Here is a 25,361-nt window from a genome sequence, read left to right on the forward strand (position 1 = left end):
GCATATGACCCAACATGTTAAGGGTTGCTCTGTAACACTCAGAAGAAAAACGTTAAAGAAACACATTTTGTGTTTCTTTAACATTTTTAAGACTAAGTGAATTTCAGAGGTGTGAAGAGTGTTGATTAGCTGTGAGTTACACGTCTAGACACTGTGGTGCCTGTGAAAGTCATCACCTTTTCCTCATCATTTCTGCTTCGGTGTAGTTTGTCTTCAGGTTGAGGACAGCTGGCTGCCATCTTCTCTGTAAGATCATTTTTTGTCACTTCTCTCCCTCTTTTAAAGGCTGCAAATAGTTCTAGTTCCTTTCATCTTTCTTCAGAGGTTTTATTTTTTCATCCTGTTAATCATCTTTGAGTCTCTTTTGAATCCCCTCCAAGTTTTATTTTTCCTTAACATTCCTTTTCAGTTTAGAGGTACAAAGCTGGATGCAGTGCCCTGAGAGTTTCTGATCACCTTTGAGTGTCATGAGAGGATGATTTCACACTTGTACCTGTGCCAGAGTCCATTTCATATCGCCTTAGATTATGTTTGCTTTCCAAAACTGCACTCATGTGGTGCTGACTGCCTGTCAGATTTTTATCTCCTGTGACCTTGATCTTTTCCTCTTATGTTTATTTATAACTTGTACATTAATCATCTTTTATTTGTGGAGTTTATTTTTCTTGGCTGGATAGATTGCTTTGCACTGTCCTCACTGAAATTCATTGCCTTTCTTTTTCTGATTACTTCACCACTTACTCAATGTCATTTCTATTCTTATCTTCCAGTGTGCCCAGCCCATGGGCTTCTATTGTCTGTGCTATCCCAGTCAGTGATGCAGATGTTAAAAAAAGAAGGGGGTAGAGAAAGTGTCCTCGAAATGATGGCAGAACATGATGTGTTGATGTTTCTCAAAATTTACTCTAATGAGCAGCCAGGCTGAGTGGTAGAGGGCTGTCTGTGTTCCCCTCCTTTCGTGCTTTTTATGCTCCTAGTATCTGTTCCTCTCACCACCGAAGTTTGGTGCCCCCATCACCACACAGCTGTGCTAAGGAACAAAGAAAGCCTTTGTCAGAGCAATTCGTCTTGCACGCTGCTGTCAGATTTAATTCTTTTCACTGCCTTGTTCATATCTTTCCCTGTTCATAACTTTCAGTGGCTCCCCAACGCCACTGAATTAAAAATAGCTTTCTCGTCTGGCATTCGAGGCACATTTTGGCCCCAGCCTCCCTTTCTGGTCTGATTGCCTGTAACTGTTTCTTTAAGAATGAACCACTTGCCATTCTCTCACACTTTCTGAGGCCTTGGTTTGTCTGCATTGTTTGCTTAGAACACTCTGGCCAAAAAAAGAAAAAAAAACGTCCCTGGCAGTCCAGTGGTTAAGACTCTGTGCTTCCACTGCATGGGGCATGGGTTCGATCCCTGGTTGATCCCACAGGCCATGTGGCGCGGCCAAAAAAAAAAAAAAAGCACATGCTGACGCTTTTCCTTCAGATTTTTGTCTCTTAACACCATTTAAGACCAGTGTCTTTCATGTTCCTTTCTTTGTGGATTTCTCCATCTAGATAGGATCTTTCCTTCCCAACCTCCCTTAGACTCCTTGGGATGCTTAATATTTTGTCTTGTTATAACTAGTCTTTAGAAATAACCATGCTTTTCTTAACCTTCCTGGTAGACTGTAGCTTTTTTTTTAAGAACTGTCTCTTCCTCATCTTGGTAACTTTGGATATACCTCCTAGTATGTATTTGCATAAGTAGATGCATAAGAAAATACCTTTTTGTTTATAGTATTTATGGGTATGTGCCAAATAAATGAACTCTATATATGAGTTTCAGCACATTATGTGATATATTTGATTTAAATTCTATTGTAAGCTTCTTACTTGGTAACAGACTGGTAGCAGAGTTTGAACTGGCAGCTGGTATATACTTTGAGTAGCATTGTTACAGTCTACTTTTTCACCCTTAAAAAAATTCCAGAAGGAATTAAAAGTTTATATCAATTTACTGCATTAGTCATTAAACAAAAGTTGTTAAATGCAACAATTGCTTGATTGCATAATTAAAATTTACTCTAAAAGCCCTTTTATAATGGACTTTTATTGTTCTCTAGAAATTACCCAACTCTGGCTAATATCGAAAGGAAGAAAAAGTTAAAAATTGAAAAGGAAAAGAGAGGAGCAGTGTTGACAACGACACAGTATGGGTAAGTTCCTTAAAATTGCTTGCACCCTCAGTGCTTATTTTAAATGAATGTATGTACTTATAAATAATAAAAAAGCATACACCCAAATCCTAAACCCTCTACACTTTCAATTCTGAAATATTTGCTTTTGTAACTTTTTTATTTAAAAATTTTAAAATTATATTTAAAAATAAGTAGTACCCTACATTTATGTGGTTTTCAAAACGATTTACAGTAACAAGTCTCTTCTGTCTTCGTATCCTAGCTAAACAGTTCTCCCTCCCAGAGGCAACGCATTTTATCTTTCTAGAGATATTTCATCTTTATATAGCACATAGATAATAGTCTTTTTTTTTCCTTTTTTTTTTTTCTTGCGGTACACGGGCCTCTCACTGCTGTGGCCTCTCCCGTTGTGGAGCACAGGCTCCGGACGCGCAGGCTCAGCGGCCATGGCTCACGGGCCCAGCCGCTCCGTGGCACGTGGGATCCTCCCGGACCGGGGCATGAACCCACGTCCCCTGCATTGGCAGGAGGACTCTCAACCACTGCGCCACCAGGGAAGCCCTTCCTTTTTTGATACTATTGTACGTCTTGCCTTTTTTAGCCAAATAATATACTTGGAGATTGTCCTATATTGACATATAAACAAGACTCCTCATTCTCTGAGGGTGTGTAAGAAGCATAAGAATATCCCAAAGGGTCTTTTTTTTTCTTAAACAAAAAAATTCTCTATTGACAGACATTGAAGTTTTCACCAATCTTTTACTAATAAAAAGTTGCCATTATTGCCCTGTACATATATTTTACACATGTGCAGATATTTCTGAGCATGGATACCTAGAAGTGGTTTTGCTGAGTCAAAAGACATGTGTATTTATAATATTGATAGGTGACTGCCAAATACCTATCATAGAAGCTATTGTAGTTTACTCTCCCACCAGCAGTGTATGAGACATCCCATTTTCCCCAGTGCCTCACATTCATAGAATTTTTTCCATTTTGTTTTGTATTGAGTGTACAACTGAATGAATTTATATACGTTCACATACCTACATACCCATGTAACTTCCACACATTAATAATACATAGAACGTCTTACCTTACAAAGGTTTCTTTCGTAGGCTATCCTTAGTTCCATGCCTCCCCACAAAGGTAACCTCTTTTCTGATTTCTATCATAATAAATTTATTTTACCTGTTCTTAGAACCTGGTATAAGTGGAATCATATAGTATTGATGTGTCTTCTTTAGCGTATAGTTTCTGTGGCTCAAAATTATCTTGTGAGATTCATCCATATTGTTGTGTATAGCTGTAAATCCATTCTTGTTGCTATATAGAACTTAATTGTGAGAATATATATTCATTCTACTATTGGTCATTTGGGTTGTTTCCAATTTGGGCTATTATGAATAAAGCTACTATGAACATTCTTTTAAGTGTCTTTTGTGGACATAAGTACTTGTTTCTTGTTTACATTGGCCATACACACACACACACACACACACACACACACACACACACACACTAGGTCATACTAGATATTTAGTTATAATAGATGTAGTCAAACAGTTTTCCAAAACACTTGTACTAATTTATACTCCTACTGACTCTGCATCTAACTGCTGTGTGTCCTGGTCAATGCATAGTATTGTTATACCTTTTCTTCATGTTATACCATTTCCCTCGTGACTAACGATGTTGGACATCTTTTTATATGCTTATCCGTCATGTCGATATTCTCTTGTGAAGTGCCAGTTCAAGTCTTTGACCATTTTTTTTAAAGCGATTTTTAAATTATATGTAACATAGACAAAATTATTTGTCAATAAATTTTTAAGGAATTTCACGTGTTCTGATTCTTTCCACTGCCAATCACCTTAGTTCCTCCAAACTCATAATCTTCAAGATAAAATAGCCCTTTCAAAAAGAAGTTGTTATGTTAGCCCACAATTCTTTTAGTTGGGCTTCTTTGATCTCCAGGGGAATAAGGACACGCTTCAAAATTCCACACCTGTAATCTTTGGGATCCAAATTCCTCAAGCGATTTACTTTAGGACCATGTTTAGGGTCAGGAGATGGATCTGCTTGTTTCTCAATTTGACATCCTCTAAAAATGTGTTAGGTTCAAATCGTATTCACTCCTAAGCCATCACACCCTAGAACAGTACAGATCATTGGGATATGCCAATACCTTTTTAAAATCCAGACACTGTGTTCAAGATACAAGCTTAAAAAAAGAAGCCATCTTTGTTTCATGTCAACATTAAAATTAGAGTACTAAATCAATACAGCTGATAATTTAAAAGCTTAAGGTATGAGGGAAATTATCAGCTCTATAGTCCTGGAAGCAATCTTTATGTTTATCAGTACACCCCATCACTTGATTCTCTTTTAGGTATCATGTTCCTTCTTACCTGTATCAAAACTCTTACTGAACAGTGAGTTCTGGGTTGCAAAAAAGGATTTATTTTTGCCCCTGTCTAGAAGTCTTTGTCGAGAAATCAAACAAACACAAGTGCTATTGACCACCTTTTAATTGGGTTGCTTTTCTTGATTAGTAGCGGTTATTTATTTAGATACAAATACTTTTTTGCGTAGAGTATAGGTAGTGCAGATATATATAGTCTTGCAATTTGTGGCTTGCCTTTTTACCCTTAATAGGTGTCTTTTTTTTTTTTCTCTCCCTATGATAGTCTTAACTGCTCAGATATCTGGGGTCAGCTGGGGGTTATCTGGTGATCTTGACAAGCCTTAGTCACAGCTGGTGGTTTGTTAGCTGATGGTTGGGGTGCCTATATAGTTACTATTTGTGGTACTCCTCATTCTTTTTTTTTTTTTTTTGCGGTACACGGGCCTCTCACTGCTGTGGCCTCTCCCATTGCGGAGCACAGGCTCCGGACGCGCGGGCTCAGCAGCCATGGCTCACAGGCCCAGCCGCTCTGCGGCACGTGGGATCTTCCCGGACCGGGGCACGAACCCGTGTCCCCTGCATCGGCAGGCGGACTCTCAACCACTGCGCCACCAGGGAAGCCTGGTACTCCTCATTCTTTAGCGTAGATCTATCTTTCCATCTGATACCATTTTCCTTTTGCCTGAAAGACTTACTATAACATTTCTTGTAGTGAGGGTCTGCTGGAGATGACTTCTTTCAGCTCTGTGTGTCTGAAAAGATCTTTATTTTACCTTCCTATTGGAAAGATATTTTTGCTAGATAAGTAATTCTAGGTTAACAGTTTTCTAAAAATTTTATAGTATTTTAAAGATGTTGCCCCATTGTTTTCTTATTTGCATTGTTTCCAAGAGAAATCTGCTGTCATTTTGTTCCTCTATATAAAATACCTTTTATCTCTGACTGCTTTTAAGATTTTCTCTTTTTCACTAGCTTTGAGCAATTTGATCATTATGTGCCTTGGTATTATTTTCTTACTTTGTTTTATTGTCCATTGAGAGTATATGTAATGAACCTTTTTTTTTACATGGTCTTTGTTTTCCTATGCATAGTTTACATAAGTATGTGCTCACATAAGTATTTGTTTCCTCCTAAGAGTAGTAATTGCTGTGGTTTGAGAGGGCGCTTGATTTGAGCTAGCCGTGAAATTGTGCTTGGTCTATGATCTTTAAGTTTATCCTCCTGTAATGTGAAGAGAATAATACCTGTCTAATCTATTTTAAGGAGTTACCATGAAGTTTAAACAAGAACCATGAAGTTTAAACAAGAAACAAGGTAGCATATTTGTAAAAGCGTCAGAAACTTTAAGGCTACTTACAATTAAGGAGATAAGAGTTAATGCACTTTGTAAAGTCGAAGGAGCATTTTATCTTAATGTATAATAGGAATGAAAGAATGCTGCCAATTAAATTCACTTGCTGTTGATTGTACAACATAGCCCAATTTCAGAGGGATTACATTATGGGAGGAAATGTGCAATTTGGAATTGATAAAGTATGGTATACTGTGGTATGTTATGCTTTTAAAGTTCTACTTTGGAAGCCATTGAATTTATTTTATTCTGGTCTCTTTAATGTACTAGGTGACAGGTGATTGACAGCTAAATTTCTTTTGCATTCAGTAATCTTTTTCAAATTTTTCTTGAAAGGTCAGTGCCTTTTATATTAAGAATTGCATTTTTCTTACTCCAGCAAGATGAAGGGGATGGCCAGACATTCACAGATGGCAAAAATCAGAAGTCCTGGCAAACGTCACAAATGGAAAAATGGTCGTGCTGGACAGAGAGCAGCCATGGGGTCAGGCAATCCCTTGTGTGGTTCGAAGCCTGAAAGTACACCCGAGGCAAATTCAGACCCTCTGGGTGTTTTGGTAAACACCGATTCCGGTAAGCTAAATAAGAAAACGCCGTGTTTTTAAGAGTATAGCCAGTGATGCAGAAATTGATTCTTCACATCCTTGTTTGGGGAGAGTTTAATGGCAAAAAATGTAAAAAGGTAGAATGATGCTTTTGTTCTTAATAGGAGTGTTTTGTCAAAAATCTTGTTAAAGACATTTTTTCTGAATCTTGGGAATGAATGCATGAGGCAGGCAGAATGTGGGAGAAAGATTATATTTATTGGATAATTTCCTTAGTATCATATAATCTTGGAAATTTTCTTAAGATTATTTTGAATGTATAGATGTTGTGGATTCAGATTTGCACCATTATGTGAATTTTCCCACCTAGAAAGCAGGAATTCCAATGGAAGCCAGTATTTATGCTGCTCAGCATGAACATGGTCTCTTTGGGTAAATAATATGAATTCCATATATTTAAATAATACTGTTCTTCCTCAGAGCATAGAATATATTTATGTGTGTTTATTGTTTTTTCTTAAATTCCTTCTAGAATTTAGGAGATAAGTTTACTCTTGCTTATAAGTTGAGAAATTAAAGGACCAAAATGTTGCTGTCACAGAAAGATACTGCTAAGGCTTCATTTCTCTCCTGAAAAATAAAAATGTTTATGTAAATATTTTACCGCCTTTCCTTCTAATAACGACGTGAGGCTTTATCCAGTTGCTACTGATTCTTCTTTTGCAAAGGGGTGTTGCTGATGTTACATTGCAGGTTTGCTAGCAGGCTCTGCTCAACTTGGGGGAAAGCGGCTTCTACGACAATCACAGATTATGTTATAAATTTATTTATTTTTGGCTGTGTTGAGTCTTCGTTGCTGCCTGCAGGCTTTCTCTAGTTGCAGCGAGTGGGGGCTACTCTTCATTGCGGTGTGTGGGCTTCTCATTACAGTGGCTTCTCTTTGTTGCAGAGCACGGGCTCTAGGTGCGCGGGCTTCAGTAGTTGTGGCTTGTGGGCTCTAGAGCGCAGGCTCAGTAGTTGTGGCGCACAGGCTTAGTTGCTCCGCGGCATGTGGAATCTTCCCAGACCAGGGATCAAACCCATGTCCCCTGCACTGGCAGGCGATTCTTAACCACTGCCACCAGGGAAGTCCCGTGGCAGATTACTGAATTTATGGATGGGAAGAAACAGGGGTATAACTACTTCATTGACTAAATCAGGATGGAAAAAGATCTTGGCATAAGGGAATGTTGGACTAAGAGTGACAAGATAAAATTTAGTAGGAATAATAATAATAAATTATTTTAACACCAACTAACACTTACTGAGTTAAGGTATTGGGTTGGCCAAAAAGTTCGTTTGGGTTTTTCCGTAACATCTTACAGAAAAACCCAAACAAACTTTTTGGCCAACCCAATACTTACTGTACTCTAAATGGCTTTGTATATATTAGCTCTTTTCCTCCTGACAACGTTTTACGTATGTACAGATGCTACTTCCATTTTCGAACCAAGGAACTTAGAGTGAGTAATTTACCTTAGTCACGCTGCTAATTAATGGCAGAGCCAGAATTAGAATTTAGGTGTCTGACTCCTAGTATACTATACTACCTCTACACGTGAAGTCTGAATTTGGCCAAAAAAAATATTGTAGGAGTCTAGGATAGTTGAGATGTGGGAGAGAGGTTTAAAAAGGCATCTTATCCTTGCTGCTAGCAAGGCAAAGACAGAAGACATTGGGCCAGGGCTGAATTTACTCTTGGGCACTGATTTTTTTTCCTTCAAAAAATGTTGGAGAGAGCGCACATACTTCTTCAAACTTACAGTTTGTGACCTTGATGATGAAATACAATCTGTACCTAAATATAAACTTCCATGTCATTAAAATACTTGAAACACAAATGTGAAGACTACTGTTACAAGCAGTGTTACTAATTTGAAAATTACATAATTCTTCCCTTTATGCAATTTTCTAAATGAACATTTGAAGGATTCTGTAGCACTGAATACTCTGTTTTTGCATTGTTAGCTTTGGTTGGGTGATTCTGTTTTCTCATTTTTAAAGAAGTGTTTCAGTGTATCAATCTGGTGAAACACTAACAAAAAGATGAGTATATCTTGCCTCTATTTGTATGTAGGTCTTCAAGAGACACCTTAGACCTGAGAAACAATAGTTAAATGCCTTTCATCCTCATGGTAGAAAGCATTCAGGCAGATCTACGAGCAGTTGAATGAGAGATAGCAAGTAATTTTGTTTTGGCTTAATGTTGAAACTTTTTGCTATTCTGAGGGGCAGAGATGAAAATGTAAGTCTTGAATATAAAAATCCTAAAAGTAAGCTGTAAATTTATAATATTGTTCTTTGAGGAAATCAGAATACCAACAATCAAATTATGGTAGCTTAATTTTGTAGGAAAGATTCCATTTAAATTTATGTTGTTCTTTACCTGGGATTTCTTCTGGACTTTCACATTTTCCAAATCAATGTTTCAGAGTGTTGGTTTTTCAACTTTCCACTCCAGGTATAGCTACAGAAAACCGTATGTACCATTTTTTCACATGCTCTAGGTATATATCTCAGATTCTCGACTTTCCAATTTATCAGTTTTACCTTGTTTGGAAGCAGCTTCCTTCACATGGGCCAGAGCCAGTCAACCTTCATTAAGATCTAGTTGTGCTTGTTATTCAGGTTGTCAGTGGCAGGGTAGCATTGTGACAGCGTGGCCCTATTCATGCTCAAATGTCACAGTTCACACTTTTCAGCACTAAGCTCACTTTAAAAATGAAGGCAGTAGCTCTTGAGAATCTCTATAAGCCTCATGTCACGTTTAGAAAATCACTGCCTGAGCCCACCTTTTTTTGATGGTAGTTGGTAGTATGTGAACCCTCATTAATTGTGCAGATGCTTTGTTTATTTATTTTTAAAGATGGAGAATTTTTAAATTAAATTAATTTATTTATTTTTGGCTGCATTGGGTCCCCGCTGCTGCACGTGGGCTTTCTCTAGTTGTGGTGAGCAGGGGCTACTCTTCGTTGCGGTGCGCAGGCTTCTCATTGCGGTGGCTTCTCTTGTTGCGGAGCACAGGCTCCAGGCGCACGGGCTCAGTAGTTGTGGCTAGCGGGCTCTAGAGCACAGGCTCAGTAGTTGTGGCACACGGGCCCAGCTGCTCCACGGCATGTGGGATCCTCCCGGACTAGGGATTGAACCCATGTCCCTTGCATTGGCAGGTGGACTCTTAACCACTGTGCCACCAGGGAAGTCCCTGTGCAGATGCTTTAAATTGGGAATTGACATTGTTTCAAAAGGAAAGCCTGTCATTTGGAGTCTCTCAGCTTATGGGTTTTGAGTATGGCCTGTTGTCACTAGATTTCCTTGGTGGTGCTCTGCTCTTGTTTAAATACAGCATGTTCTATGGCTTTCCTGGCCCGTGGTTTTAACAAGTATTGTCTGGGCTAGAAGGAAAGGAGCTGGTCAGTAATGTGTCCTGAGCATCACTGACTAAAGTGCCTCAGTGTCCACAAAACAGGAAGGATCCAGTTTGTTAGTCATTCATTATAACAAATATAGCTATTGTCATAGAACACTGGGACATCAGTCTAATAACTATGCATCGAGGTAAGCTAGGTGGCTTCTGTTGTTAAAAAGGTAGACATTCAAGTAAGAAAGTAAGCTGGCCCGGCGCATCAGAAATCATGAATGCCCATTGTTAAATACCTGGTTTTGAGGTGTGGAAACTATAAACCAAAGTTCCCATTTTTTTAGAGTGACTTTTTTCAATATATAGCTTTTTCTTTGTGAGAATTTATAAATCTTCTTGGGGTTACAGCATATAATTGTGCTTTGTTCCATAAAGACAATAGGAAATAGTGGGGGGAGAGGAGGGTGGCACAAATAAAGAAATAAGTTGTAGAAAGAAGCCAGTTGAGAAGCTTTTTCTAATGTTTAGAGTTGGGTAAGACATTCAAAGGGCAGTTTGTTTTTTGTTATTTTAATTTCAATAGGGATTTACTGAGGTCCTACATTTTGCTTGCCCAGCCCTATAATTTAGTGAAGTCTTTCCCTGCCTTCAAGAAACTCATAGTCTAGTGATAATTTTTAGATGTAAAAAAATTTTTTTGGTCATTGGGAACATGATGTGTATGTGTGAGAGAGAGAGGTGAGATTTCCCCTAAGAAAAGTGTCACTATTTTCTGTTTTTAACAGTAAAAGAAATTATTGGAGTTGGTATTTATAATGCTTTTTTTTTTTTTTTTGTGGTATGAGGGCCTCTCACTGTTGTGGCCTCTCCCGTTGCGGAGCACAGGCTCTGGACGCGCAGGCTCAGCGGCCATGGCTCACGGGCCCAGCCGCTCCGCGGCATGTGGGATCTTCCCAGACCGGGGCACGAACCCGTGTCCCCTGCATCGGCAGGCGGACCCTCAACCACTTGCGCCACCAGGGAAGCCCCTATAATGTTTTTAAAGTTTGATTTTATAATCTTCATTGCTATTATTTTTGTACTGGTGTTTTTATTATTTTAATTTTAAAATTTTTTCTTATTCAATTATAGAAACTTTTATTATCCTAAATTAGGCCCATCAAAATTTTTAACACACGTTAATATTAAATTGTATAAGACCTTAAAATATTACTCAGGGATCTTTTTCGTTATTTTATGTTTATTTTTTATGGTTTCTGTTTTTTTAAAAATTTTTATTGGAATATAGTTGACTTACAGTGTTGTGTTAGTTTCAAGTGGACAGTAAAGTGAATCAGTTATACATATACATACATCCACTCTTTTTTAGATTCTTTTCCCATGTAGGTCATTACAGAGTATTGAGTAGACTTCCCTGTGCTATACAGTAGGTCCTATTAGTTATCTATTTTATATATAATAGTGTATATATGTCAATCCCAATCTCCCAATTTATCCCTCCCCCCTTTACCCCCCTGTAACCATAAGTTTGTTTTCTACATCTGAAACTCTATTTCTGTTTTGTAAATAAGCTCATTTGTACTCTTTAAAAATTCCACATATAAGCGATACCATATGATATTTGTCTTTCTCTGACTTACTTCAGCCAGTATGACAATCCCTAGGTCCATCCATGTTGCTGCAAATATACTGGTATTTTTAGTTTAGAGAGATGTTTTGGCTGCTTTTATTAAAATGTGGGTGAAGTTTCTTGAGTATTATTTTATCAGCTCTGCCTATGGTATAGTCATTCTAAGATGGCTGCTAGAAATGCCTACATTAGAACTGCCAAGTAGATCTGAGCGTCTGTGTGAACAGCCTTCTGTTTTTGAGATGAAGAGTCACCATAGAGGATGTTTTGATAGTGCCAAAAGTGTCATTACATGTGGTGGGTCCCCAAAACATAACTGAGGGGGACGAAATAGGAAAAGAGGTGTTCATTTGTATGAACTCCTAGCTCTTTCCCTTGGGAAGGCAGTTAAGTGTAGTGAGCTTTGTGACACTCCTCGTAATGAGTACACCAACCACTCATGTTGTGGTTTTAATGTATGTCTAAAATTCTTTGCTTCGAGAGGTGGAGATTAATTTCCCTCCCCTTGAATGTGGGCTGGACTTAGTGGCTTGTTTTTAGGAATAGAATAATGAAAGAGCAGAATAGTAACGTGGTGGAGACTACCGAGTGATCATGGTTAATATCACCAGTAATAGGTTGAGATGTACTCCCTGATATATGATGAGAAGGTCACTACCTAAAATCCACAACCTCAGTCTAATCATTAGAAAACATCAGACAGACCCAGCTGAGGGGTATTCTGCAATAACTGACCGGTAGTCTTTAAAACAGTCAAGTTCATGAAAGGCAAGGAAATACTGAGAATTTGTCACAGGTTTGGATAAGACACAGATCAAGGTGTCATGGTGATTGAACATGATGTGATATGGTGGATTGAATCCTAGAACAGAAAAAGGACATTAGTGGAAAAACTGGTGAAATTACATTACAGTCTGTAGTTTAGGTAGTAGTACTATTCCAATGTTAATTTGTTAGCTATGGTAAATGTACTGTGGTTTGTAAGATGTTAATATTAGGGGAAGCTAGGTGAAGGGTATATGGAAATTCTTGGTACTATCTTTGCAACACTTGTGTAAATCTAAAATTGTTTCAAAATATAAAGTTTAGAAAAAAAGGGAGGCAGGAAAGGGGTGATATGTAGGCCAGTTAAAGCTGCGTGGTCCACTTCTTGAATTGAATTGTGAGGAAACACTTTCTTCCAGGTTTTATTTTCCTATGTTTTCTTCTTCTATTCTTTTCTGATTACAAAAATAATGCAGAAAATGTGAGGAAAAAACTGAAAAGCATAAAATAAAAAACAACCTACTTTCTTAACTTACAGACAGCCACTGCTCACGTTTTGTTTTATATCCTTCAGTGTTTTTCTTATACACATGTATGTGATTTTTTAAGAAAAATGGAATCATTTTATGGAAAAGAAAAAAGAATAAGCTCTGAATCCAGACAAAATCAGGTTTCTTTTGTGGTACCACCTCGGCATAGCTCTGTCATTCTGTACCAGTTAGCCTTTTTGAACTTGTCCTTAACTCATTCATGCAAGAGTTTGTTCTTCAAATATTTCTTGAGCACTTATGTACTGTTCTAGGCTCTGAGGATACAGTACTGAACAAAGCCAAACCCCTTCTCTCCTGTACCTTATGTTCTGCTTGGGGCAGCTGCAGTAAATAGGGGTTGATATCCTTCATAACGATGAGTAAAGCTAAGGAAAAGGATGGAGAATGGCAATTGGAGAAAGGGGTGTGCTATTTTATATAATCAGCAATGGCATCTGTATGATAAGGCGACATTAAGAAATCTGAGTAAAATTAGGGGCTGAGACCTGAGGGGAGAGTTTTCCAAGCAGAGAAAGCAACAAGTGCGAACACTCCATGGTGAGAGCATGCTTGTGTATTCAGGGAACAGCAAGATTGGAGTGGAGTAAGCCAGGAAGAAAGTGGTGAAGGATCAGATCAAGTAGGGTCTTGTAGGCAGCAAAGGACTTGGGACTTTACTCCGAGGTTGAGCAGAGAGGTGATGTGATGTGTTAAGGTGGAGAATGGACTGCAGAGGTGGGCGGGTCATATCAGGGTGTCCTTTTAGGAGGCTGCTAGAACTGTCCAGGTAAGAAATGTTGACTGGGACTGGGGTTATAGAAGTGAAGTAATGAGGAGGAGTACGATTCTGGATATATCTTCAAAATAGAGCTGACCGTATTTGTGGCTAGATTGGATATGGTATGTGAAAAGGAGAAGAGTCAAGGGTGATTGCTAGGTTTTGGCGTAACCATGAAGAAGAGCTGGAGTTTATTGAGATGGAGACTACTGGCAGGCATGTTTGAGGAGAAATCAAGCGCTTGTTTTTGGACGTGTTAACATTTGAGGTGCCTGTTTGATACCCAAGCAGAGATGTTGAATAGCAGTTAGGTTATTCTGGAGTTTAGGGGATAATTGAAGGCTGGAGGTATACATTTGTGATTTACCAGGATCTAGATAGTACTTTGAGATAAAATGAGATCATAAGAGGAGGAGGAGGCATAAAGAGAAAAGGTTGCTGAGGATTGGACCCAGGGACATTCAAGAATTTTGAAGTTGGTCAATGAAGAGAATTTAGTAGGGAGACTGGGAAAGGAGAGCCAAGTGAAAGGGTTCTGGAAGCCAAGTGAAGGAAATGTTTTTAAAAGTAAAACATGACTACAGTTGGCCCTTGAACAATTTGGGAGGTTAGGGGCACCAGCCCTCCACGTGGTCGAAAATTCAAGTGTAACCTGTAGTCTGCCTTCCATGTAATGCAGTTCTTCTGTATCCACAGTTCCGAATCCATGGATTCAACCAACTGTAGATCAGTTTCAATAGTATTTACTATCAAAAGATATCTGTGCATAAGTGGACCCATGAACTTCAAGCCCGTGTTGTTCAAGGGCCACTTGGACTGTCAGATGTCATCACTAAGTTAAATAAGATGAGCACCAACAAGTATTCCTCTTTGGCAACACAGAGGAATCCAGTGAACTTGGAAGAAAAAGGTTCACTGGTGTGGTGGGCCTGAAAGGCAGATTGGAGTAGATTCTGGAGCGTGTCAGATAGCTGTAGGAAATTTCAGGCCCAGGTGTTCCCTGGTGAATTATACAAATAGTTATTTGGGGTTTTGCTCTGAAAGGGAACAGAGAAATGGGCTATAGCTGGAAGACATTTATTAACATTCTAGACCAGAGAGACATTTTGGTAGGATGACTTAATTTTCAGAAGAGGACTTTATATATCTGTAGGAGATATTCTAGCCCACTAGTTAAGAAGTGGGATTTGGAATTAGATAGCTAGAATTTAAATTTGACCCATGTGTTCTATAGACTTGTTACCTAAAGGATCATCCAGTTCAGATTCTCTGAATTTTGGTTTCATCACCTGTAATTAATAATGAAGGCAGGGCTTCCCTGGTGGCGTACTGGTTAAAAATATGCCTGCCAAGGCAGGGGACACGGGTTCGAGGCCTGGTCCGGGAAGATCCCACATGCCGCGGAGCAACTAAGCCCGTGCGCCACAACTACTGAGCCTACGCTCTGGAGCCTACAAGCCACAACTACTGAAGCTCACGCTCCGAGAGCCCGTGCTCTGCAACAAGAGAAGCCACCGTGATGAGAAGCCCACGCACTGCAACAAAGAGTAGCCCCAGCTCGCCGCAACTAAAGAAAGCTCACGTGCAGCAACAAAGACCCAATGCAACCAAAAAAAAAAAATAGTGAAGGTGATACTTCATAAGGATTAAATGAGCTCATGCTTTTAAAGAGCATTATATAGTCAACTGTATTGTACTTTTTGGTGCCTCTCTTTGGGTCTTAGAAGGAAATACTACACTTTGGTACATCATCATTCAAACAATGAGATGACCAGTGTCTGTACTAATATTGTTGTAGATTCTGTTTTATCCACTAGTAACTTATTTATATATATATATAACTGCATATTTTCCTTTCCCTTTATTAATTCAGGAGAAAAGGTAATAAGTTAGCTAAAAATCGACAAGGAGCAGTGTTTGGAGGGGCTGCTGCTGGGCAGTGTGGATTGGGGGAGGAGAGAGGATTTAACTTCATCCACCAGAAGGTGGTAATTCCATACTCACATAAAAGTTTCCTCCTGTTTCCTACTGGCATGTTTTGGTTTCCCTTAGACTGACTTGGTAAACGTTAAGTACTGTCTTGAAACATTTCATATTGGTTGTGGGTTGAGTTGGTTCACTACACAGACAGGTTACTTACTGTCTTCATTCTTCAGTCAGGCATTACTGACTTGTTTAGAATAGATGTAATACATTTTGAGAGCTGCCAAAAATAAATGTAATAGGTGGTGTCCGGGGGCTATAGCTAGGCTTACTGGGCTCTGATCAAACACTTTACCTTTGGCAGGCTCTTAGTACTTGGTAATTCTCATAGTTGGCTTGTTTACTTAAGTTCTTAGAAGTTCTAAATAATAAAAATTTTGGGCGGATTCAGTTCAGCGGAACTCTTTGTGCCTTCAGCTATAGAATGGTTGAAATGTTATATGTGCCCTCTAACCCCGTCGTAAAAACAACAAAAAGAGTGGATATTTTATATTTTACTTATTCTAAATCTAATTTTCAGAGTCTGTGATCCTAATCCAGTGAAGTCAAATAAGTTTATGGCCTTCCTGCTACCTTAATAAAATTAATTAATAGCCTAAATAAAATAAAATAATAACAAAGACTGGTTAATTTAGAGAAGGCCCAAGTTCCATAACCTGTGAAGCATGGTAAGAAACTGAGTCGTGTATAGCTTCCATTTGCCCCTCTGTTTTCTCTTTGGGGTAGATAGCTTATCTGACCACAAAGATTTAAACCAAGGGGAAATTTTTCGAGTCTCCTGGATTTCATTTTTGGGAAGATTGAGGAAATGATCAGAAATTACTTTCTTTTCACTAACACATGAGGGAGTGGGGGGCTGTCAGCTTTCTTTCTTATGGTTGTAGATATTTTTGGTATACAGTTTTACTCTTAGGTCTTTCTATTCCAGAGTCCGATAAAGAGGAGAAACCACAAAATGCTGTCATACCTAAGGAAGTGACACCAGCCCTGTGCTCCCTAATGAGCAGCTATGGCAGCCTCTCGGGGTCGGAGAGTGAGCCAGAAGGTAAGTTATGGCCTCAGTTGTTACAGTTAGGTTTGTTTCGTTGCTTTTTGCCTTTGATGTACACTACGCATCAGTAGCATCCTTTCATGTGTATGTATCTGAGGACAAGATGTGTCATGCACATTCTTTGATCCTCAAGTTCCTTCTTCGTTTGATTCAGAAGTTAACATGGGATGAAATGAAGTGAGAGAAATGGGGAAATGTATTGCTCCTCTAGGAGAAAAGGGCAAACAATAGTAAAAGAATAGGAAGGGGAAGAGATAATATCCACTAGTGAAATCAAAGAATATTCTAAAAGATATAGTGAAGAAGGTTAATTACTTCTCTCTACTCTCACGAACCCTTGTCTTAACATGTTTTGCACCTTTACTAGGTGGAGCGAGGTCCTTTGTGACAAAGAGGATAATAACATTCCTTACATGTATATGGGGCATTGCTCTTTATAGAGCTCATTTACCTAAATTATCTCATTTGGAGAACACAGTAACCCTATACTTGCGTTGCATTCGCCCGTGTATGTACTTTAAAGGTTGAGAGACACGGAATCCTTTAGATAGTCTTTCTGAGAACTTAACGTTGTTCAGGATACATGTCTTAACCTTTAAAGATGATAATAAACCAGCTCAATCACTAGCGTCTCTTTTAGGGCCACCTAAAAGGGCTGCAAGTAGGCTTGGCAGTATGGCAGTTCTTAACCCAAGGTTCATATCAGTAATCCAGCATTTGTTTAGTGCATAAGCATGTGTCCTATTGTGCCTGTGTACCTGGCTCTGCATGGTCATTTTATCTAGGCTTCACCAACCAACCATGAGAGAATTCATGAGTGTGTGTCTCAGATATGTAATCACAGTAGGGGCTGTACTCAAGAATAGAGGGTCTTAAAAGTGAATATGTAGGATGAAGGGAAGATTTGAATGTAATTGGATGAAGATGGCAGGACTTTTAATGTTGGCTAGGCTAGAGAAAATCAATGTTTGTGTAGTTGAGATGTTGAAGGAAGAGTTGGGCTTTAATACGAAAGTTAAGGTTTAGATCTATCTATAACAGGAATTTTTTTTTCCTTTTTTCCTTTTACTATGGTAGCTGGCTAAACGCTAGTTGAAATTTGAAATATAAACTACTTTGGCTTTATCAGAGTATTCCTTAGCAGATGGTTGCCTCTTCTTATTTTTTTTTTAATCTTAAGAAAAACAGTATTTATTTCTTTACTCTTGTTTCCATTATACTGATACGAAGATGAAGTTATTCTTTAAACACGTATTACATTTCCTGCTTATCATTTGTATTTATGACAGGTGATAGCAAAGAAAGCTATTACCAGATTACTGAATCCCATAAAAACAAGCTGTTCTAATGCTTTCTTCTCTCATTCCTAAGATAAAACGTTTTATACTCATGTCTTCATTTTGAGGCTGCCACTATTTTTTAAATTAGAAGGAAGAAAGGAAACTGGAAGGGATCTTTGAGGTTTCAACCCTCCATTTTATAGACCCTTAAGCTTCGAGAGGGTAGGTTTGCAAAGCTAGTATATGGCGAAGCTGATGTAAAGCTTAGGTTTAGGGACTTAAATGTCTAAAGAAGCCAACTATATTGCCTTCCATTACAGTCTTTCTTTGTGTGGCATTTGCTATCTTCCTGCACAGTAATGCATAGCTTTTCTTTTCTAGTACATAACAGAAGATGTTGTCTGTTAAAAGATATATTTGATTTTGTATGAATTCGTTTTGACTAATTGTTTAAAATGTCCTGCCTTAAGGAAAATGTCCTTGCTTCACATTCCTAAGCCTTAAGAATTATTTTATGTAATTTGAATTCAGCTTTATTAAGCCATCCAGGTCACTAGCAAATTTCTAGCTTTCAGTGTTAATTCTGGGCTATAGGATAGGATAGGATATTGACATAGAGGGACTTCAGAGTAAATAAACCAAGGAAATAAAGTGAGCCTTCTCTGAACCATGAAATAGCGTCTAGAAGGCTTCTTATTTAAGTGAGTTCTAAATGGAGAGAAGCAGTCTGATTCTCACAGATTTTAACAACCGTATTTTCATATTTAAGACCTGTCTTAACTTAGGAATTAACATAGAAGTGTGTAGAGGATCTTAAACATGAATAGTGCTTTTCCAGAATGAATTTTAAACAAGGAAAGGGTCCTTCCAGAAAGACTGAGCAAAAGAAGAGGCTATATACTTGGTTCTGGGGCTTTCAGAATCGTTAAGATATAGATAGGAAAGAAAATTTCAGTGAGCAGTATTTCCAAACGTTTTATCTATCCTGGGTCTTGCATGTTAGTTTTTTGTTTTTGTTTGTGCCATATGAGAAGTTAAGCACAGTTTTGCAACTCCCCAAAATTGTTATGTTTCTTCAAATAGGTTTGGCTATGATTGGGGGACATAAGAGAAAATAGTGCCCTAGTTTTTCTTTTTTGCCTTTAATTCTTATTCCCATAGTTTTGAACTCTGCAAAGCACTTGTGAATTCTTAGCTCCATTGTTTTATGGTTATATTTCTCTTCTTTTCCTCTTTTCCCCATTAGTTTGAAGGCACATTAAAATCACTATCAGGGCAAATTCTTATATAGTGCTTACTCTATTTCGGGCACTGTTTAATGTGCTTTACTCATTTAATTATTGCAGTAACCTCATGAAGTAGGTGCCATTACTTATGAGGAAATTTAGGCAGAGATAAGTAGCTGCTCCAAGGTCACACAGCTAGGAAGTCTTGGATCTAGAATTTGAACCTAACAGTTTGTAACAGAGTCTGTGCTTCTAACACTTACCCTGTACTTCCTTTCAAATGTAATTTCCACATTCAGTCCTATGTAATGCTTGAATGTTGAGGGTTTTGAGGCATATGATTAGCCTGTCACACTCGTGTCCAGGCAATTGAACTCAGTTCCCAACGTCTAGGATAGAACTCTTTATATCACATTAGCCTATAATTCATGGTAATCAAAAATATAGAAAAACCATTTGGGGCTGAGAGGAGGGAATTCCTATCTTAATACTTGTGAATTTTCAACTGATTATATGGTGGTGGTTGTTTTTTTTCTCAATGTGGTGAAATACACCGATTGATTTTCAAATGTCAAACCAACCCTGTATTCCTGGGATAAAGTCTACTCGGAATTGGTGTATTACCTGTTTAATACATTACTGGATTTGATTTGCCAATATTTTATTAAGGATTTTTGCATCCGTGTTCTTGAGGAATATTAGTCTGTGTTTTTCTTCTCTTATAGGCTTTGTCTGGATTTGGGATGAGTTGGGATCTGTTTCCTCCTCCTCTTTTAAGGATTTGTGTAGAATTGCTGCAATTTTTTCTTGTTTGTAGGATTCAGTAGTGAAGCCATCTGTACCTGGCATTTTCTCTGGGGGAAGATTCTAAATTAATCAAATTTCCTTAATAGGTATAGCACTATTCAGATTTTCTACTTTTTCCTTGAGCCAATTTTGGTAATTTATATTTTTCAGAAGAATTTGTTTCAATTTGACCAATTGTCAAGTTTATTGGCATAAAGTTGTTTGTGATATTTTCTTGTGATATATGTAGGATTTATAGTGATGTTCCTTCTTTGATTCCTTATACTATTAATTGGGTTTTTTTCCCCCTTTTTTCTTGATCAGATCATCTTGCTAGGTGTTTATTAATTTTATAAATCTTTTCAAGGAACTGCCTTCTGGCTTTGTTGATTTTTTTCTGTTGTCTATTTCTAATTGATTTTCACACTTTCACTCTTTCTTTCCTCCTCACTTTCTACCTTGTTACAGTAGAAACTGAGATAAGTGATTTTAAATTTTTTTCATTTCTAATGTAAGCATTCAGAGCTATACATTTGCCTCCATGCATTGCTTTAGCTGCATCCTGCAAATTTGACACATTTTGTTTTCATTTTTATTTATATCAAAATATTTTTTAATTTCTCTTGTGATATGTCCTTTAACTCTGGTTATTGAGAAGTCTGTTGTTCAGCTCCAGTTTTTTGGAGGGTTTTTAAAGATAGTTTTCTGTTATTGATTTTATTTACTTCTGTTATGGTCAGAGAACATATTCTATATGCTTTCAGTTTTTCAATTTATTGAGATTCGTTTTATACCCCAACACATATATACCCCAAAACATGTTTATGTGAACTTGACAAGACTGTATGTTGTGTTAGCAGGCATGAAAACAACATGAATCTCCTGGTACGTCTCCATCAGAGCTCCTAGGTGACCAGGAGTGAGCAGTCATATTTTGAAAGGAATCTTCTTCTGAGCAGTAGGTCTCATCAATAGGCTTGATATAGTCAGTAAACCATGTCATAAACATGTGCTGTGTCATCCAGGCTTCGTTGTTGCATTTATAGAGCACAGGCAGAGTAGATTTAGTGTAATTCTTAAGGACCCTAGGATATTCAGAATGGTAAAGGAGCATTGGCTTCAACTTTAAGTCACCAGCTGCATTAGCCCCTTACAAGAGAGTCAGTTTGTCCTTTGAAGCTTTAAAGGCAAGCATTGTCTTCTCCTCTCTAGCTATGAAAATTCTAGATGGCATCTTCTTCCAATACAAGGCTGTTTCGTCTACATAGAAACTCTGTTGTTTAGTGTAGTCGCCTTTGTTAATTGTCTTAGCTAGGTCTTCTGGATAATTTGCTGCAGCTTTACATCAGCACTTGCTGCTTCACCTCGCACTTTTATGTCATGATGACGGCTTCTTTTAAATCTCTGTTAGTTTCAGACCTTTCTTCTGCAGCTTCCTCACTTCTCTCGGCCTTCATAGAATTGAAGAGAGTTAGGGCCTTGCTCTGGATTATAGGCTTTTGCCTTAAGGGAATGTTGTGGCTGGTTTGATCTTCTGTCCAGACCACTACAGCTTTCTGCATATCAGCAGTAAGGCTGTTTCCCTTCCTTATCATTTGTGTGTTCACTGGAGTAGCACTTTTAATTTCCTTCAAAAACTTTTCCTTTGCTTTCACAACTTGGCTAACTGGTACAAGAGGCCTAGCTTCTGGCCTGTCTCAGTTTTTGACTTAAAAGTGAAAAACGTAAAAAAAAAAAAAGTGAAAAACGTGAGACACTTCCTTTCACTTGAACACTCAGAGGCCATTGTAGCACAGTTATTAACTGGCATAATTTCAGTATTGTGTCTCAGGGAATAGGGAGGCCTGCGGAGAAGGAGAGAAATGAGAGAATGGCAGGTAGGTAAAGCAGTCAGAACATACATATTTATGAATTAAGTTTATTGTCTTATATGGGCATGGTTTGTGGTGACCCAAAACAATTACAATAGTAACATCAAAGATCACTGATTACAGATGACTATAACAGATTTAATAACAGTGAAAGTTTGAAATATTGAATCACCAAAATGTGACAGAGAGACATGAAGTTTGAAATATTGAATCACCAAAATGTGACAGAGAGACATGAAGTGAGCAATTGATGTTGAAAAAATGGTGCTGATAGACTTGCTCAATGTTGCCACAAACCTTCAATTTGTACAGAACGCTCTATCTGTGAACAACATTAAATCGAAGCACAGTAAAGTGAAGTATTCCTGTAATTTAAGAATTTTATAGCAATATACTTAGATTTTCCTCTTCCCTTCCTTTGTGCTATTGTTATCTTAGATTTTAATTCTATAGATGTTATAAATCCTACATACATTGTTATTATTATTTTTGCTTTAAATAGTCAATTATCTTTAAAAATTTTTTCAAATGAGAAAAAAGGTCTTTTGTATTTATCCACATATTGACTTTCTGGCACTCTTCATTCCTTTGTGTAGATCCAAGTTTCCATCTGGTATCATTTCTTTCATAGGGATCATTTTCTGTAGTTCTTTGTGGTAATCTCAATTATTGGCAGTCATAGCTCACAATTTGAAAAATTTTGTATAATACATTGTACATGCTCAGTTTTAACTAATAAGTAGCCAGTATTATGGCTGGGGAAGGGGAATATTATGGGGTGTGTTTTTTTGTTATCTTTGTAAGTTTTCCCTGTTTTTTAATTTGTTTTTTATTTTTGTGTTTATATTTCATCACATTAGAAGTTCCCATCAAGACTGAAGCAGGCATTCTGGCAGAAGACCAGGTTCTTCATAGCAGTACTCCTAAGAAACCAAGTCAAGATGTTAAAGCAACTGTTAGAAATTTCTCAGAAGCCAAGTATGAGAGCCAAAAGAAAAGTTTTAAAAACACAAATCCTAAGAGGAAAAAAAATTATCGCAATTATCAAACATTATTTGAACCAAGAACACACCATCCATATCTCCTGGAAATGGTAAGTGATTTTTCTTTATGTTCTGATCTTTGTGTTCTTCTTGTGTCTTGAAGATAGAGCTCCTGGGCTTGTGTGTGTGTATTTTAAGGTTACCAGAGACATATGCTCCTTGGAGAGTTATCTATGTATCTTAATTCTGAAGCTGCATTTGAAATATAGCTGATATTTGGTAAATGTAGAATAATTACAATTTTCAAAACTGCTTAAAATAAAGGCATCTAGGTTTAAGTGGTTGGTAAAGAAATAGGTATTGAAGTGTACTGACCTTTATAAAGTTTTCCTATTGAGAGCACAGCTAAATACAGTGCAGGCTGAAGGGAGAGAAAGGGTTTTATGTTTATTCTGTGCATTATTGGCTTTATTCTCAGCATGATGTGCTCAAAAATTTATGATCTTTCTTCAAATTGTAAGAAGCAATGCCTCTTTTGATTCTAAGTGATGGACACGAAGCTGTTCAAAGATCCAAGACTTTCATTTCTAAGAGTGATAGAAATACTCTGAAATTTTCAGTGGAATTGTAAAACTATCTATTGGCATTCTGTGCAAAGTCTGATTTTGCCTGGTCAGATATATGCTTCTGCTGTAGCTGAAGTGTTCTGTGACTACACTCTATGACATGTTGTAATACATGTAGACACAGTTGCTTCTTAATAAAAATTGATCTGAAATGTACTCTGTTTTGTAAATTTTGGTGCTATATAAAGTAAATTGCATTTTTTTAATGTTTACCTTATAAGTGGTATATTAAATCATCTTTCTACTGAAAGGTCCTGTGTGGGTGTTTCTGAACTACATTAATGACATCAGAAGTAAAATGAGTAGTTACATTAAATCTTTTTGGCGAATCACATATAATTCCTTGGTTATGTATTCTAGATACCAGGGATTTTCAGCTTTCTTTTAATTACAGTAAACACAAAAATGGGAAGTTCTGAAAGACCAGCAGTGTTAGGATTTTTTACTGCTAGTTTCATTATTACTATATTTACCATATCTCCTTACCACTTTCTGTACTGTTTATAGATTTGGGTTTAGGAGGATCCTGTTTGACATGATTTTTAGATTTAAAGAATTGTAGACTTTTAAACCTATTTTTCCTGTCCTTTGCTTGATAGTCCTAGAGAGGATCTCAAATGTGAACATTTGTGCTTAAGCTAGATAGTTTTGGTTAAAAGGAAATATTCTTGCATTGCGTTTTAGGAAAATAATTAGTAAATATAATACACATCTTTATTGTTCTGTGTTCTTTATATAGAGAAGGCACACATGCTATTTTAGATGGTGTTTCTTGGATATATTTTATTTACCAGCTAATCTTTTTATTTATCATTTTTTAGCTTTTAGCTCCAGACATTCGACATGAAAGAAATGTGATTTTGCAGTGTGTTCGGTACATCATTAAAAAAGACTTTTTTGGACTTAATACTGCTTCTGCAAAAACTAAAGATGAATAGGTGTCTGGTGTTTTAGTACACATATCTGAAGCATGTAAAATAGCAACATCTTCAAGTTTGTGGAGGAAAACCTTTTCTTTTTTTTAAACTGGATTAGTAATTAAATTGTAAGCCTCATGGGCTATTATGTAGGATTTTCAAGTCTTTCCTTTGATTCTATACAAATAAATACATAACTGATTTTTAAGACTGTGTCTGTATTGTTGGGATCATACATAATATTTGCTGGCAGAATTCTACTTTTTATTTGTGTTTATTGCTGTCATGTAAGGAAGTCTGCCCTTGGGCCAGTTAAGAATTGAAGGTACTGGTTTAGGGGTAAAGAAAAAAATTTTTTTAAATTTTAATTCAGCTGAGCAGAGCTATAGATTGGGGAGAGAAATACAGTCATTTTGTTTTTAATATGGGAGAGGAAGAGTCATTCTTTAACTTCAGCAAAGGGGGATGTTTTAGAAATAAACAAAAAGAGCAAATTAATACAATGAGAAGGTCTTGCAATTTTAATTTTCACTGTTTATTTCAAAGGACATGTTGAAATTCACCTATTGGCATTTAAGTAGCACAAATATTGATCATTTGAAACATTACAGATCTGGCCTCTATGTGTGTTTCAATTCAGTTGAAGTGCTGCTTTTTGGTATGGTTCAGAATTGGACCTTTTAAAAAATTTTTCCTTTGAAAAAGTATGTAAAGTATAGTACTTGATGAGGTTCAATTAGTTTCTTATAGCATAAACAGTAGTTTGTGAAATCATGGTACCTGAGTTTTAAATAATTAAAATTTGTCCTGTTAAGATAGTAATTGAACCTTCTAAAAATGTTTTATTTTATTTTATTTTATTTTTTGCGGTACGCGGGCCTCTCTCACTGTTGTGGCCTCTCCCGTTGCGGAGCCCAGGCTCCGGACGTGCAGGCGTGGCCATGGCTCACGGTCCCAGCCGCTCCATGGCATGTGGGATCCTCCTGGACCGGGGCACGAACCCGTTTCCCCTGCATCGGCAGGCGGACTCTCAATCACTGTGCCACCAGGGAAGCCCTAAAAATG

General features: G+C 37.5%; 1 protein-coding gene and 1 non-coding gene across 3 annotated transcripts in view; one reads left to right on the forward strand and one right to left on the reverse strand.

The window, feature by feature from the left end:
• The window catches only part of NUFIP1 (nuclear FMR1 interacting protein 1), a 51,403-nt gene that overhangs the window by 19,428 nt on the left and 6,614 nt on the right, over window positions 1–25,361 (forward strand). Inside the window, exons 6-10 of one of the 2 annotated variants that reach the window (XM_030882214.3) lie at window positions 2,096–2,188; window positions 6,308–6,501; window positions 16,485–16,601; window positions 22,631–22,863; window positions 24,201–25,097. In XM_030882214.3, the coding sequence (XP_030738074.1) occupies window positions 2,096–2,188; window positions 6,308–6,501; window positions 16,485–16,601; window positions 22,631–22,863; window positions 24,201–24,317 (754 nt within the window). In that variant the 3' untranslated portion in view covers window positions 24,318–25,097. Of the gene's footprint in view, window positions 1–2,095; window positions 2,189–6,307; window positions 6,502–16,484; window positions 16,602–22,630; window positions 22,864–24,200; window positions 25,098–25,361 lie in introns of those variants that run through there. The other variant, XM_060288114.1, reaches the window with a different exon arrangement.
• On the reverse strand, window positions 4,567–4,687 carry LOC115866856 (small nucleolar RNA SNORA40). The gene has a single exon (XR_004044883.1). It is a non-coding gene; the product is annotated as a small nucleolar RNA SNORA40 (small nucleolar RNA).

The sequence above is a fragment of the Globicephala melas genome, chromosome 18, assembly GCF_963455315.2.
Source record: "Globicephala melas chromosome 18, mGloMel1.2, whole genome shotgun sequence".
NCBI lineage: Eukaryota > Metazoa > Chordata > Mammalia > Artiodactyla > Delphinidae > Globicephala > Globicephala melas.